We start from the raw sequence: 12,845 nt of genomic DNA, 5'->3' as shown, positions 1-12,845 counted from the left end.
ATTACAGAGCTGTAGCTTTATGTCACTGCCGGGCAAGTCATATGAAGTAGCAACTGAAAAATATTAAAGAGAACACTATATTGTGTTATATATAAAGACTCATTAAGTCTCTGTACACAAAGCCAAGTCTCCCATTTATTAGGTACTCAGATGGCAAGGAACCAGAAAACACTTCTTCAAAAAAAAACTACTGGGAAAAAACCCAAAAGAGCTCGCAGTAAAGGATGGTACAGACAAAAAGATACATCTATGTAGCAGGAAATGGTCAAGGCAAACGGGGAACAAAAGCAGTCTCTCTTCGTCATGGCAAAAGACATACACAGCACCTCTAAAAAACCTGAGTCGTTTAAAACCGTTATTAAAAATCAGAGGAAGCGAGCAGTGACTTATCGACATTTGCAAACCGCAGAAGCTCCTGACGGCGATTGGGATTAAGGAAAGACGCCTGGCGAGGTTCACCTAAGCGAGACAAACCAGTGGCACCACCCTGGGGACAGCGCGGGGCCGGCCGCCCGCGGCCGCAAGCTCAGGGCCGGGAGCCGGCCGGCGAGAGTCCGTTTGGCAGGGGAGAGCCAGGCCCGAAGGGCCTCCCCCGAGCTCACCTCCGCTAAGGCTGCTCCCGCACGGCCGCGCTAGCCCCGCGGACTGCCCGCCGCTCCGCTCCGCGCTCAGGGCGGGCCGGGCCGGGCCGAGGCCCGCGCTGCCGACCCTCGCTCCGCCGCGGCGGGGGGCCCGGGGCGGCCCGGCAGGGCCCGCGGGAGGGGGAGGCCCGGCGGAAGCGGCCCCGCCCCGCCACTCCGGGGCCGCGGCGACGGCTTCGCGCCCCGCGCACGCGCGGGTCGCACGGGGCGCCCACGCGCCCCGCGAGCGCGCGTGGGGTGGGGGGGGAAGCGGGCGGGACCACCCCCCCCTCCCGCCGGGCCGCAGCACCCAGCCCTCCCCGCGGCCAGCGAGACGCCGGAAGCGCGTGGGCGGGCCGTACCGTCGCGGCGGGCGCGCCGCTCTGCGCTGCTGCTCGTTGGTTGCGGGGGGCGGCATGGAGGAGCGCGGGTACCGCTCGGCCTCGGGGGCGCCCATCGCGCTGCGGCGCCGCCAGCACAGCGCCTCCTGCCGGGAGCTGGCGGTGCGCTGCCCCCGCCTGCAGCTCCGCTCGCTCAGCGCCGTCACCTCCGCCGTCTGGCTGGCGGCCTACGCGCTCTTCGCGCTCAGCGAGGTACCGAGCACCCCCCGCGCCGCGGCCCGCCCGCCGCCCCTCAGACCTCTCCGCGGCTCAGACGCCGAGGGGGGACCCGGGGGCCCGGCCCTGAGCCGGCTGCGCCCCTGAGCCCGCGTCCCGCCGAAAGCCCGCGGGGTAGCCAGGGGCTGCCGTCGGCATCCGAGGGGCCCGGCGGCGGTGGGTGCCCCCAGAGCCCGCCGGCCTGCAGGGAGCCAGGCGGCCTTTGCCGAGCCGCTCCCAGGACGTGAGCAACGCGGGCCAAGGAAGGTGGCCAGAGCCGCTGGAAAGGCGGTCTGTGCGTATGCCGGGCCTCCTCCATGCTCTGGGAACGGCCGAGGTGGTAGACTGGGATGAGTATGTGGTGAAAAAGAGAGAGCTGTGCTAGCCAGCGTCTGAGGGCCCACCGGCTGCAGCCCGGGTGCTCTTGGTGGCTTCTCAGATGCCGGCGTTGGTTTGCAGCCTCTTGCCAGATAGGGTGGATGTATGTATGGGTGCTGAGTGATGCCTAGCGTGTTCTTGTGAGTCCAAATAACAGATGTTTACTTGGAGAGATGAGTTGCGGGAATCAGGAATAAAGGATATATTGAGGAAGGTGAGTGAGTGTTAGTCCCCAAAGGGATTTTCCTGAGTGACTCGGAGAGCACTGCAGCGTTCTGAATGCCATCTACTTGCTCACGTTTCACAGCTGAGGCAGTAAGACCTTGGCAGTACAGATTCCAAAAGCTGCTGATAAATCCGAAAGTATTACTTTAGGTATCTGATCTGAAACCCATACTTGCAGGGAAGGACCAGCTTGTAGACCCCGACCATTTATCTCCAGATCGAAGTCAGTAGCTTGACCAAAAAAGCTGGTCACTGTGACCAATGCTATGACTGTTGCACTTCAGTTTTTTCAGTAATCTTTTCCAAGCAATGAAGACAGAGATTGTGATGTGGGTCAGTTGGCAGGTTTCCAGTACGAAAAAATGGTTTATGTTCCTGTAGCTGGGAGGGAAGCTGTGTTCTGTTTGTACAAAAGCATACACCCCAGCCAGTGATTACCACCCACTGTCATCCTGCCTGGTTTTACACGTGCTCATGCAGCTTGTATGCAAGTGACTGCAATCCTTCCTTTCTGCCAGGAAACCAGATCTGAAAGTCTCTCTCTCTGTAGATTTCAGTGTCTGTAATTTATTACTCTTTTTTTTTTCCCAGCCAGCAGCTAAGCACCACGCAGCCGCTCGCTCACTCCCCCTACCCCGATGGGACAGGGGAGAGAATTGGAGGAGTAAGAGTGAGAAACACTCCTGGGTTGAGATGAGAACAGTTTCATAATTGAAATAAAGTAAAATAGTAATGGTAATAATAACAATATAATAATGATACTAACAATAATAATATACAAAGCAAGTGATGCACAATGCAATTGCTCACCACCCACCGACCGATACCCAGACAGTTCCTGAGCAGCGATTGTTGCCCCCCCCCGCCCCGGCCAATCCCCCCCCAGTTTATATACTGAGCGTGACGTCATATGGTATGGAATAGCCCTTTGGTCAGTTTGGATCAACTATTCTGGCTGTGCCCCCTCCCAGTTTCTTGTGCACCTGGCAGAGCATGGGAAGCTGAAAAGTCCTTGACTAGCATAAGCAGTACTTAGCAACAACTAAAAACATCAGTGTGTTATCAACATTCTTCTCATACTAAATCCAAAACACAGCACTGTGCCTGCTACTAGGAAGAAAATTAACTCTATCCCAGCCGAAACCAGGACACCCGTGATGACAAACTTTTGGAAAACTCCTGTATCCTTTCTGTTTCAATGTGGCCATAGCTTCTTTACCTCACATGGTGGTACAGGCCCAGCTTGAGTGGTAGGGCCACACAGTTTTGGTCCTTTAGGAAGCATCAGTTATAACTTTGATTCATGGATATGTGGCCTGGAGCTCTCTAAAACATGTCCCAGAAATAGGTTGTAGGTTGCAGACCTTTAGGATTTATTACCAGGTCTTCACATGACTTACTGTTGACTATAGTTTCATCAGTTATATATTATTTTATGTAACAGCAATCCCAAGATTGCAGCATGCAAAAGACATTAATCCTCAGACAAAGCACAGGAGAAAGCAAATGTTCTTTAGATTGGTATTTAAGGCAGGAAGAGAGATGAGGTTTGAACAGGTTTAGACTTGCAGTTCATAAGAAGAAAACCACTAGGCCAGTGTTTTTTCCTAAAAGATTTTTCTTCCCCTCTGAGACTGAGACTCCACCCTCAGTTCTAGTAAACATTTTCCAGCACTTCTGTGTCAGGGACATCATCTCTATAAATGTTTGTATAATATGCCGTCATTGATGTAACTAGCTGGTTTTGGTTACGATTCCTGCACTAAATTCACAAGGGAACAGAATTTTCTTGCAGTTTCAGTTTCAGCTCCCAATTCTTTCAGACCATACTGTGGAGACTGATTTAAATCTCATTACACATACATCAGCCAGCCAGGTGAATAAAAGGACTCTACCTAAGTAAAATTGCCTTGTAACTGTAGCTTTAGTATTATAATTTACTGTGCAATATTACTTTCTCTAAAGCTGTGTTCAATTAATTATAAGACCAGAGCTCTGTCTTTGCTTGGCTTGTGTTACAGAATAGTATGGTGCTTTCTGCTGCTATCTTCATCACGCTGATTGGCCTGATCATATACCTGCACTTCGTGAAAATTGACCAGGAATCCCTGTTGGTCATCGGCTCACTCGGCATTCAGCTGACTTCATCCTATGCTTCAGGGAAAGAGAGCACGACCTTCATTGAGATGGGTCAAGTGAAGGATGTGGTTATCAACGAAGCCATCCATATGGTAATCATACGCAGTCTTTCTTCTTGTGTATCTGCAGGCACACTCACATCCAGTGTATTTTCATGAGTGTGATTTACCAGAGCAATTAAACACAGCACCATCCATAGCTTTACTGACATCAAGAGCTTTGTTTCAGATTTCTGTCTTTCTTCTCTTATCTGTTCTCTCACCTTTAAGGGAGAACTCAAGCCAAACAAATCACCTCAGAAAGCCAAATCCATCCCTTAGATAATGCCACTGACACTGAGCTAGTGGTTTTAGCTCTTTGTGTGGTACCGTTCTTAGAAATCCCAACACCAAACTCCGTGAGTAGTCAAGATGGAGATAATAAGATAGATGACACAAGAGATGATTTTTTCCTGTTGCTGGGCTTTTCTGCAAAGCTCCTGTAGAAAAGCAGACCATGCCTTTCCAGCATGTGTGTGTTCTTTTCAGGTTAAAAATTTAGTAGAAAAAACACAGGTAAAATTATTTTTTTGTGATACAAATTTGTAGACTTGACTGTGGTCTGGGGTGGTTGGCCTTCAGCCCAATGAGTTGAAACAGATCCTCTTTCTGTGATAACTCCGGGCACTTCGATAGCATTTTCAAACTCTGATGATTTTGTCTGTTTGTCTCATAGCAAAAAGTTATCTACTACCTGTGCATCCTTCTCCAGGACCCTAGAGATCCTCAGGGAGTATCTGAGGTTGTGCCACTCTTTCAGGTGAGTTTGACTGAATGGTGGAGAAGTCCAGGTCTGTGGTCTGTGTGCGTGCCCCAGTTGTCTAAGCATATCTTTATTTCACAACAGGTAGCCGATTACAGTTGCCTTTCCCTGACTGGGCCTTCAGGGTGGGTCTTGCAGCATCGTGGAATGGGTGGTATTAGAAGTCTCATAGAACTACGTACCGGGGATGGTTTTGTCATTTGCCCTCCATTCAAAGAACAGGGAGCTGTGTAAATCTGAACCTGAGGACTCGTACAGCTTTATGTGTAGTCTTATGCTCAGGGTTATCATTAGAACTATGGCACTGTGCTGCAGCCGATTTTTCTCTCAGCTCTGTGTGCCAAAAGTGCTCATGAAAACCTCCTTGGCATTGGAATGACTTCCCCTGTCTCACCTGTTGACAAGCTGTGAGCAATTTGCTTAATGTATAATAACTTGTTTGCTTTACCATTACCCTGTCTCCCCTTTCCCTTCTCTTGGTACCTTGTTCTGACTGTTCATAATCCCATTTTGGGGATGGATTTTCTTTCTGCGTGTGCATGCCTAACACAACAATGCCCTGATCCTTGAGTGGTGGTCAGCAGTACAGAGGTACCTCCCATCTTAGACTGCTGAGGCTTATAGCCCTCTCTGTCCTTAATTCACCTGCTGCTGGTGACTATCATTTTGTAGTTCACATCCAGTTTATGACTGGATATAGTTAGTCTTCAGCTAAATGCTTACGGGTATAAATAGACCATTCCTTTGATACTTGCTGCTAACTCAGTCCCACAATTGTAAAGACGTTTACTAACAATAATATAAATTAAGTATTTCACACGTAGTCAAGGGAAAAAAATGGATTTGCTGGAAATCAACAACTAATAAATTCCAGAGAGCTGCAACCAGGAACCTGGTTTTAGTTACACATGCTCCTTTCCAGCTTCAAAGAGGCTGCCTGGCATTTGTGTAGTTTCTTTTTTTTTTTCTGGCTCAACTCGGAACAGTTTTATTTTCATGGAAATATCTTCGTATTGGTAGAGTTGACTCCGCCAGCAAAGGAGGTACAGAAAGAGCTGTGTCAGTTTGCAATTCATTACCTGTCAGTAATTCTCACTTTAATGTGCAAGTTAGTATGTTACTTAGTTTTGAAGGAGCAGTAATTAGTAACTTTGTTGTGTCTCCTTCATTGGGTTTCTCTAAGTTCTGTCAGCCTTCAAAAGTACAATTTACCGTGTCACTGAGCCCAAGAGTACTTCTGCGCTGAATTGACCTATTGTTCTCTTAAGCAACACTTGCAAGGAGAGGCGTTTGATGGACTTTACACAGTAGTGCTATTTTGGGAGCTCAAAAGTCATGGGACCATAGGGGCTGTGGGACTGGGAAACTTTCACCTCCTTGCTGGTTTTAATCTGGTCCTGGTTAGAAGTGATGGAAAATCATTACACTTTGACCACCATTCGCTGTTTGCATGAAATGAATTGATGTTTTCAGTTAACCTGCCATTGTCCTTTTGTTGACAGTACTAGCCGAGGCCAAGGACCAGGTGTCTAAATTCCCTGTCCTGAAGGTAGATTTTTCAGGGTGGAGGTCTTCTAGGATGGTGGATTAGTGTATGGAAATCTGCTGTTTGGTAGGTCTCTAGAGGGAGTATGGCCTAATAGATGGGTTAACAAGTTGGGATGTGTGGATGTTCTTCCATGCTGTCACTGTGAACTGTGAGCTAAGAAAGGGGAGGATTTATGATTTGGTGAGAGATTCAGGCTAACTGCAGAATGGTGCTGCATGTTTTGACCTGACAGCTTTAGGGACTGGTGTTTTTCATCACAGAGCAGGTATGGCTTATGGAACGACTTTGCATTCCTGTACCACCAGCTTACATCAAACACCTCCTAGAGGTTGATGGATTATTTCTCAACAAACATGTAAAGGAGAAATCTATTCTCCTTTGACTTAATGTGAGAAAGCTAATCAACTACAGATATCTTGCTGTTGCATTCCTTATACATGCATGCTTCTCATAGTCAGCTTTGTGTCAGCTGTCTCCACATTCCTTTCTCTGCCTGACAGTCTCACTAGTGGGAAGTTAAAGCTTTCCAGCTCTTTTGCAGCCAGTTCAGAGCCTGATTTTCGGTTGTTTGACTTAAATTCTAGAGCTCCAAGCCGCGTCTGGACTGCTTGATAGAAGTGTACAAAAGTTGTCAAGAAATCCTGGAGCAGAGCAAGACAGCTCCACAATCAAGTGGAATAAAATAGTAAAAAAATATCAAGGCAGTAAACTTGCAGCAGGACTCAGAGACACATGGAAAAGCAAGCAAAACTGCCCCATGGCTTTTTTTAATTTGATGAGTAGAAAGTGGTGCAGCAGGACAGTGATGTTAGGGCTAAAGGCCTGCACAGACTCACAGAGTTGTTACAGAAAACATCAGCTCAAGCACAGAAGTGAACCTTGAAATCCTCTGCTATGAAGACAGGTGAGCAGAACTTTTTAGACTCGGACAGAAAAGGTTGTTCCTTGCCTCTCCAGAAAAGAATTATGGGGAAATAGTGCAAAGGGAGGCAAGAACATGCATCAAACATTTACTTTTTTGTGGATCTGAAAATTATGATAAATTTGTAATAATGTAACCTTGTCTGGACTGCCATAAATACGCATTTTTTTGTTTCTATTTAACCCTTTGTTTGAAAAAAGCATATACCACTCTAAATACCAAAGCTGATGTGTGGGCTGGGATGGTAACTTCTTTATCCACAGGAGAATTTCATAAAGAAAAAAACAGAAAATTAAAATATACTGTTGCATTCAATTGTGTTTAATGAAATAAACATAGGAGAGCAGACTTTGACCTCCTGAGGGATCTGCTTGAAAGAGTCCCATGGGATGGGGCCCTAGAGGGAAGAGGGGTCCAGGAAAGCTGATTGATAGTCAAGATCACCTCCTCTAAGCTCAAGAACAGTCCACCCCGATGAGCAGGAAGTCAAGCAGAAATGCCAGGAAGCCTGCATGGATGAACAAGTTGCTCCTGGCAAAACTAGAACACAAGAAGGAAGTGTACAGAAGGTGGAAGCAGGGACAGGTAACCTGGGAGGAATACAGCAACGCTGTCCGAGACGCAGTTAGGAAAGCCAAAGCCCACCTGGAGTTGAATCTGTTGAGGGATGTCAAAGGCAACGAGAAGGCCTTCTATAAATACCTGAGTAGCAAAAGGAAGACAGGGAAAATGTGGACTCATTGCTGAATGGGGCAGGGGCATGGTGACACAGGATATGGTAACACAGGACATGGTAAAGACGTGGCATTAAAAGGGCCACATCAATTGCTCTGAGAATACGAGGAAAATGTGTTGTTGAAAATGATGGTAATGACTATGTGAATAAAGTTTTATTGATCTGTGCTCTTGGGATTAACTTAAGGTTGGGAAATTCTTCTTTGTTGATGAGCTAACAGTTACTGTAACCTTTAACTGGTATTTTTCTCTCTTTTTTTCCATGGGTCCTTAGTAATGTAACTGAGACAATTGAAATGTCAAAACAAGAGCTAAACCAGCAAGTTGGCAGGAGCCTAGGGGTCATGCTTAATTAGCACACAATGCTGTACTATGCTTGTCTATGTAATCTATAACTAAAACATGTGGCAACATACCATCATGCAATATGGTAGAGATAAGGCAATTTTTTTTTTTTTTTTTCCAAAATGCCATGAATTTCAAAAGACACAGGTTAGCTCATGTCACAAGAAGTACTCTGGTTGTCAAGTGAAAGGCAGCAGCTTGGGGATGTGCCACTGGCTTTAGGGTAACATTGTCTAGGTTACTTCATTTTTTATGGTTTTATGTCTCATAAATACTTTAAATGTTGGGGTTGGCCACATTTTTAATTCTAGTGCTGCCCTAATGTAAGTTGGTAGGGCTCTCCGAAGTTAGTGAAGCTGCACCCTGATGCAAACTGTGTTTGGTTGCAAGTCCAGGCAGAACTGGGAAGAGTGGGTGTTGGGGCAGGCACAGAAATTGGCTCTTAACAAAGGTGGCAGGCCCTGGGAGCGTGACTGTGTAAATGACTGCCGTGGATGTCCTTAGTGACTAAGAACCATGTGGTATGCTTCAGTTGTGTATGGCTCGGGGTGTGGTTCGGCCAGGTTGAGTTTCTTTGTGGGGAGGAGAAATGGTCAAGGCCCTTGAGGAACACCATAGCAGCAGGAAGATTTGCTGAGCCATGGGGAGAACGTGTCAGAAAATAAATTATGTCTCAGCAGAGTGGTCAGAGTCTGGGGCTTAAGAGTGTGCTGGGAACATTGACTATGCTGTAAAAATCCCATGAAGTCCTGAGAACGGGCACTGAAGAAATGACCAAGTAGCTGTGTCACAGGAGGAAGTCTGGAAGATTGTTTTAGCCATCTTTTGAAGGCGTGAACATCCTGGGCCCATGGGAGTGCACTTTAGTCATCCACTAAAGCTGAGAGAAGATCAGCAGAGCGAACTAAGGAGTCAGCCTAGGGCAAGTTTGCACCAGCTTTGTGCCTGGATACCAAACACAATCTTTGTCCATTTGTGTTTACATCAAGACTATTTTGGCTTTTAAAATAGTTTCTTTCATTCTGAGAATAATACAGTTTAATTCACGGTAACTGCATTTTATTAAGAACAAACAGAAGTCTCACAGTATCTCCCAGACAGCCTTTTACATACACACAGCAGTTAGGAAAACAAAGGCTTTTGTCATCTCATTCTATGCTGCAGTAATAGTCATTGCCAAAAAGCATTGATTAAAATAAAAATTGTTTTCTCTACCAAAGAATCATACAAAATAGATATCTATACAGGGTTGGTTGGTTGTTGGTAGTCAGGTAATCTATAAATAGGAGGTATATGTGCATCCATCAGAGTGGCGTGGTCCCTGAAATACTCAAGTATTGGTGAATATTTTTAAGAAATAAGGAAGGGATAGAAGTTCTATATGCCGTGCTTCTCAATTTAAAGTGCAGTTATGGCAGAAAATAATGAGCTTCAGGACAGCTCTTGCTTATTTAACATTTCTGCTTCCTGTTTGCCCTGGTACAAGTCTCTAAGACATGAGCGTTAGCACTGTTAGTACAGCCTCCAAACTGTGAACTGGAGACTTTTATGCCTTGAGCATCCCCAGCACTGATGACAGCTCAGCTTATTCTGAAGCAGCTTTGTTATTGGTGGGATACAAGCAGCAGGCTGCCAAACAGGCCTTCAGATACAGGAGGAATTGTTAGGCACAGGTGGTCGAGTGAGGAGGAAAAATGCTCTCTGTATTCAAACTGGGGTAGCTATACTAATGTGTGTGCGCGTACATACACACACACACTACTGACCACTCTATCAGGATATATGGTCACTTCAAAGTATCTAAGAAAAAAAAAACTAAATACCTTCTCAAAATTGTTTTTGGCTCAGAAAGCTTCTACCATTTTCCGTAACCTCAAGGAACAGTCCTTAAATTCATAACAAGTAGGTACATTACAGTATGTGCAAATCAGGTCTCTGTTCATACAATCTTTTCCTGTCTTATGTCTGCCATATTGTTTCTACAACCCACCATGGGGTGGTTTGGGTTGGGTTGTTTTTTGGTTTTGTGGTTGGTTTTTTTTTTTTTTTAATGTTACAAAGATGCTGATAAGGGATTGCTTAGAATTGTTTTTGTCTGTCCCATGTTCTTTGCATTTAATTTGTGGCTTTGCACCCACCTTAAGCATGAAACAAAAACTTCTTGAAGTATCAGCTCCACTGTGTGCATTAGTTGGATGCTCCAAGGTTGGTGGCGGATACTTGGGAGTAAAAACGCTTGTATGGTTGGTTTGTTCATTTGCAAATAGCTTTGGTTTGCTATTGCTGAATTCTTTCTAATGGTTGGATTCACACTGTTTTAATTTGGGAAAGTTGCCCATGAATGCATAATTATTACAAAGTTGCACATGGTACTTTTGAAAGTGCAGTTATTCTTCCTTAGCTTTTTTAGAATGCTTATCAAAATAGCTGAACTCAAGCCAGGTAGATTTAGATTTTTTCAAGAAGAATTGCTGTTTTTCTTTTATTTGTTTAAAATCCATTAACCTTCTGAATCATAATGAAGTCCCTTTGACACAGGTCAAAAAAAAAGAAAAACATTCTGTAGGAAAGTCAGAAGAACAATACTTGAGTACACATTTACTGACTACCTCCTCCTTGCTATGGTAGCACGAAGGAAGCAGGAGTTTGAAAGGAGCAGCTTCTGTCAAGTCAGAATGGCAAAGCTGGTTTGGGAAGATCTGTTCCAGTTGCTGAAAGACAGAAAAAGTACAACATTTGCTTGCCTTGTCTTCCTTTGAGGTTATGTGCAGTTTCAAACACATCCTGAAACATCTACAACAGTGATTAACAGAAAGAGTCTTTGAAAGTGCTTGTCTGATGGTGGAGCACATGACACGTTCAGCCCTGCAGCAGAGATCTAATGTTCATGTGTCGCATAGGACAGCATCGACTCCCGAAATGCATCAGTCCTGTAGGAGCTGGGGCATCATCTGACGCTGTTCCAGTCCCAGTCGTTCTGAGTCCTCAACTTGCAAAGCCACTAGGTTTCCACTTTTATTTAAAGTTGAAAATGTTCTTGAGCACCACTGAACTCTTATTCTATACTCCCTATTTCAGCTCTGAAATTACCCTTGACTTGCATCAGAGAATTATTCTTGTCAGTTGAGTTCCTCTTCCTTCTCAACAGTGTCTTCTTTCTTTCTTTCACACCTGGAGGAAGGACTTGGAAAGTTTTTGTCTTTCAATTTTAGCATCTGTTTCAGGGAGTAGTCATCGTAGCTCTAGGAAAAATTAAATTGTCCTCTTGGTTGTGTTAAGCAGTTGCGTAAAAACCGTTACAGCCTCTGCAAAAAGACTATCTTAATAGTTGTTCTGGGAGTGGCAACACTGAATTTAAACACTGGTAAAAACTTTAATATGAAGGCTATTCACAACCAGAGCATAGAGCTGAAGTTACGTCTAAACTACCTGATCAGACTATGTCATGTTAACCTTTACACTCTGGTAATAGCCTTTTCAGTGTATGTCTAGTTTATGATGCAGGGATATGCAGTTCCTAATACAGGCAGTAGTCCACGGGGTGCATCTTGTGCAGGGTTCAAGCCACAGTATCCATTACCACCTGTTTTTACTTTTAATAGGACTATGTGCTCAGCCCACTGCAGTCAGATTCAAGCCTATATACCACTCAAATCTGCCTTGCAGAGGTTGCAGTCTCATTCAGGTAAAAAGCGAGCAAGCTAGGGATTGATGCAAGCAGATTATTGGAATAATGATAATAACTGAAAGGGGCTATGATGAGGAAGAGGTCACTAGGAGTTTCAAGAGGTGGACTGAGACTCCAGACACAGGGTGTGCAGTGATCTAAAGGCAGGTGCAAAGCTGAAAATAGGAGGGATCAAAGAAAACGAATGTGCTTGTAAGCAAAGCAGTAAGATCAGGAGATGGAAGGTGTAATGTCACTGGAGCACTGTGCAGGCAAATGACTCGAGGCATGGTATTTTGGATAGAGTGTGGCATGGGAAGGGAACTCCTGCGCAGTCCCCAAAATCTTTTTTTTAAGAGAAAGGACACTGCCTCTACCCACACTAAAGAACTTTGTCTATTATTATGGAAAAAGAATCAGAGCCCACATTAGAGTAAGGTGTGTAACCAGCAAAATCATAGCACTCTGCAATTCAGTACAGAGCAGTGCAAAAAACAATCCCACCCACCAACCCCCCCCCCCCCCTCAAATACCCAAAGTCATTTGGAATGAGCCCTCAGAGCAGGGTGGGCCCCTTAGTGCTTCGGGGCATGGAAGGAAAAAAGCACCGACTTTCAGTCTCCCAGAGCTTATTAGCAGGTGTTTTGCTTCGGGAGGGCTGTGTACAAGATAGGAGTGAAGGTGTTGAACGGTAGTTAATATAGCTGGCAATAAGAAGTGTTGCTTCAACAATCTAGGGAAAAAAGAAAATGATTAACTGTAAGTCAATTAGAGGTAAGAGTGGCCTTTGATTTTTAGAATCTATTGACTGCATAACTTTTGCAAATGGTTTTCTCACACAGAATTGTTTAGTTTTGAAATGAAGGTC

At 45.4% G+C, this 12,845-nt stretch overlaps 2 protein-coding genes across 2 annotated transcripts in view; one reads left to right on the top strand and one right to left on the bottom strand.

Moving 5' to 3' along the window:
• Positions 1-1,036: 1,036 nt before the first annotated feature.
• On the top strand, positions 1,037-6,994 carry PIGH (phosphatidylinositol glycan anchor biosynthesis class H). The gene is made up of 4 exons (XM_075713130.1): positions 1,037-1,213; positions 3,841-4,050; positions 4,673-4,756; positions 6,893-6,994. Exons 1-4 carry the CDS (start codon positions 1,037-1,039, stop codon positions 6,992-6,994), a joined length of 573 nt encoding a protein of 190 aa, XP_075569245.1.
• Positions 6,995-12,533: 5,539 nt separating this feature from the next.
• Positions 12,534-12,845, bottom strand: part of PLEKHH1 (pleckstrin homology, MyTH4 and FERM domain containing H1) — a 54,664-nt gene continuing 54,352 nt past the window's right edge. Inside the window, exon 29 of the mRNA XM_075712684.1 lies at positions 12,534-12,710. Within this exon, the coding sequence (XP_075568799.1) occupies positions 12,534-12,710 (177 nt within the window). The remainder of the gene's footprint in view (positions 12,711-12,845) is intronic.

The sequence above is a fragment of the Pelecanus crispus genome, chromosome 6 (genome assembly GCF_030463565.1).
Source record: "Pelecanus crispus isolate bPelCri1 chromosome 6, bPelCri1.pri, whole genome shotgun sequence".
Lineage (NCBI taxonomy): Eukaryota > Metazoa > Chordata > Aves > Pelecaniformes > Pelecanidae > Pelecanus > Pelecanus crispus.
The sequence above is the reverse complement of the archived record's forward strand: the minus strand, read 5'-3'. Positions and strand labels throughout refer to the sequence as shown.

What these genes read in the sequence shown, in the direction of transcription:
- PIGH (XM_075713130.1), top strand. Translation starts at nt 1,037, where the DNA reads ATGGAGGAGCGCGGGTACCGCTCGGCCTCGGGGGCGCCCATCGCGCTG. An exon ending in CGCTCTTCGCGCTCAGCGAG is followed by an intron (nt 1,214 to 3,840) that starts GTACCGAGCACC and finishes CTTGTGTTACAG; the next exon opens with AATAGTATGGTGCTTTCTGC. An exon ending in AGGTTGTGCCACTCTTTCAG is followed by an intron (nt 4,757 to 6,892) that starts GTGAGTTTGACT and finishes CTTAAATTCTAG; the next exon opens with AGCTCCAAGCCGCGTCTGGA.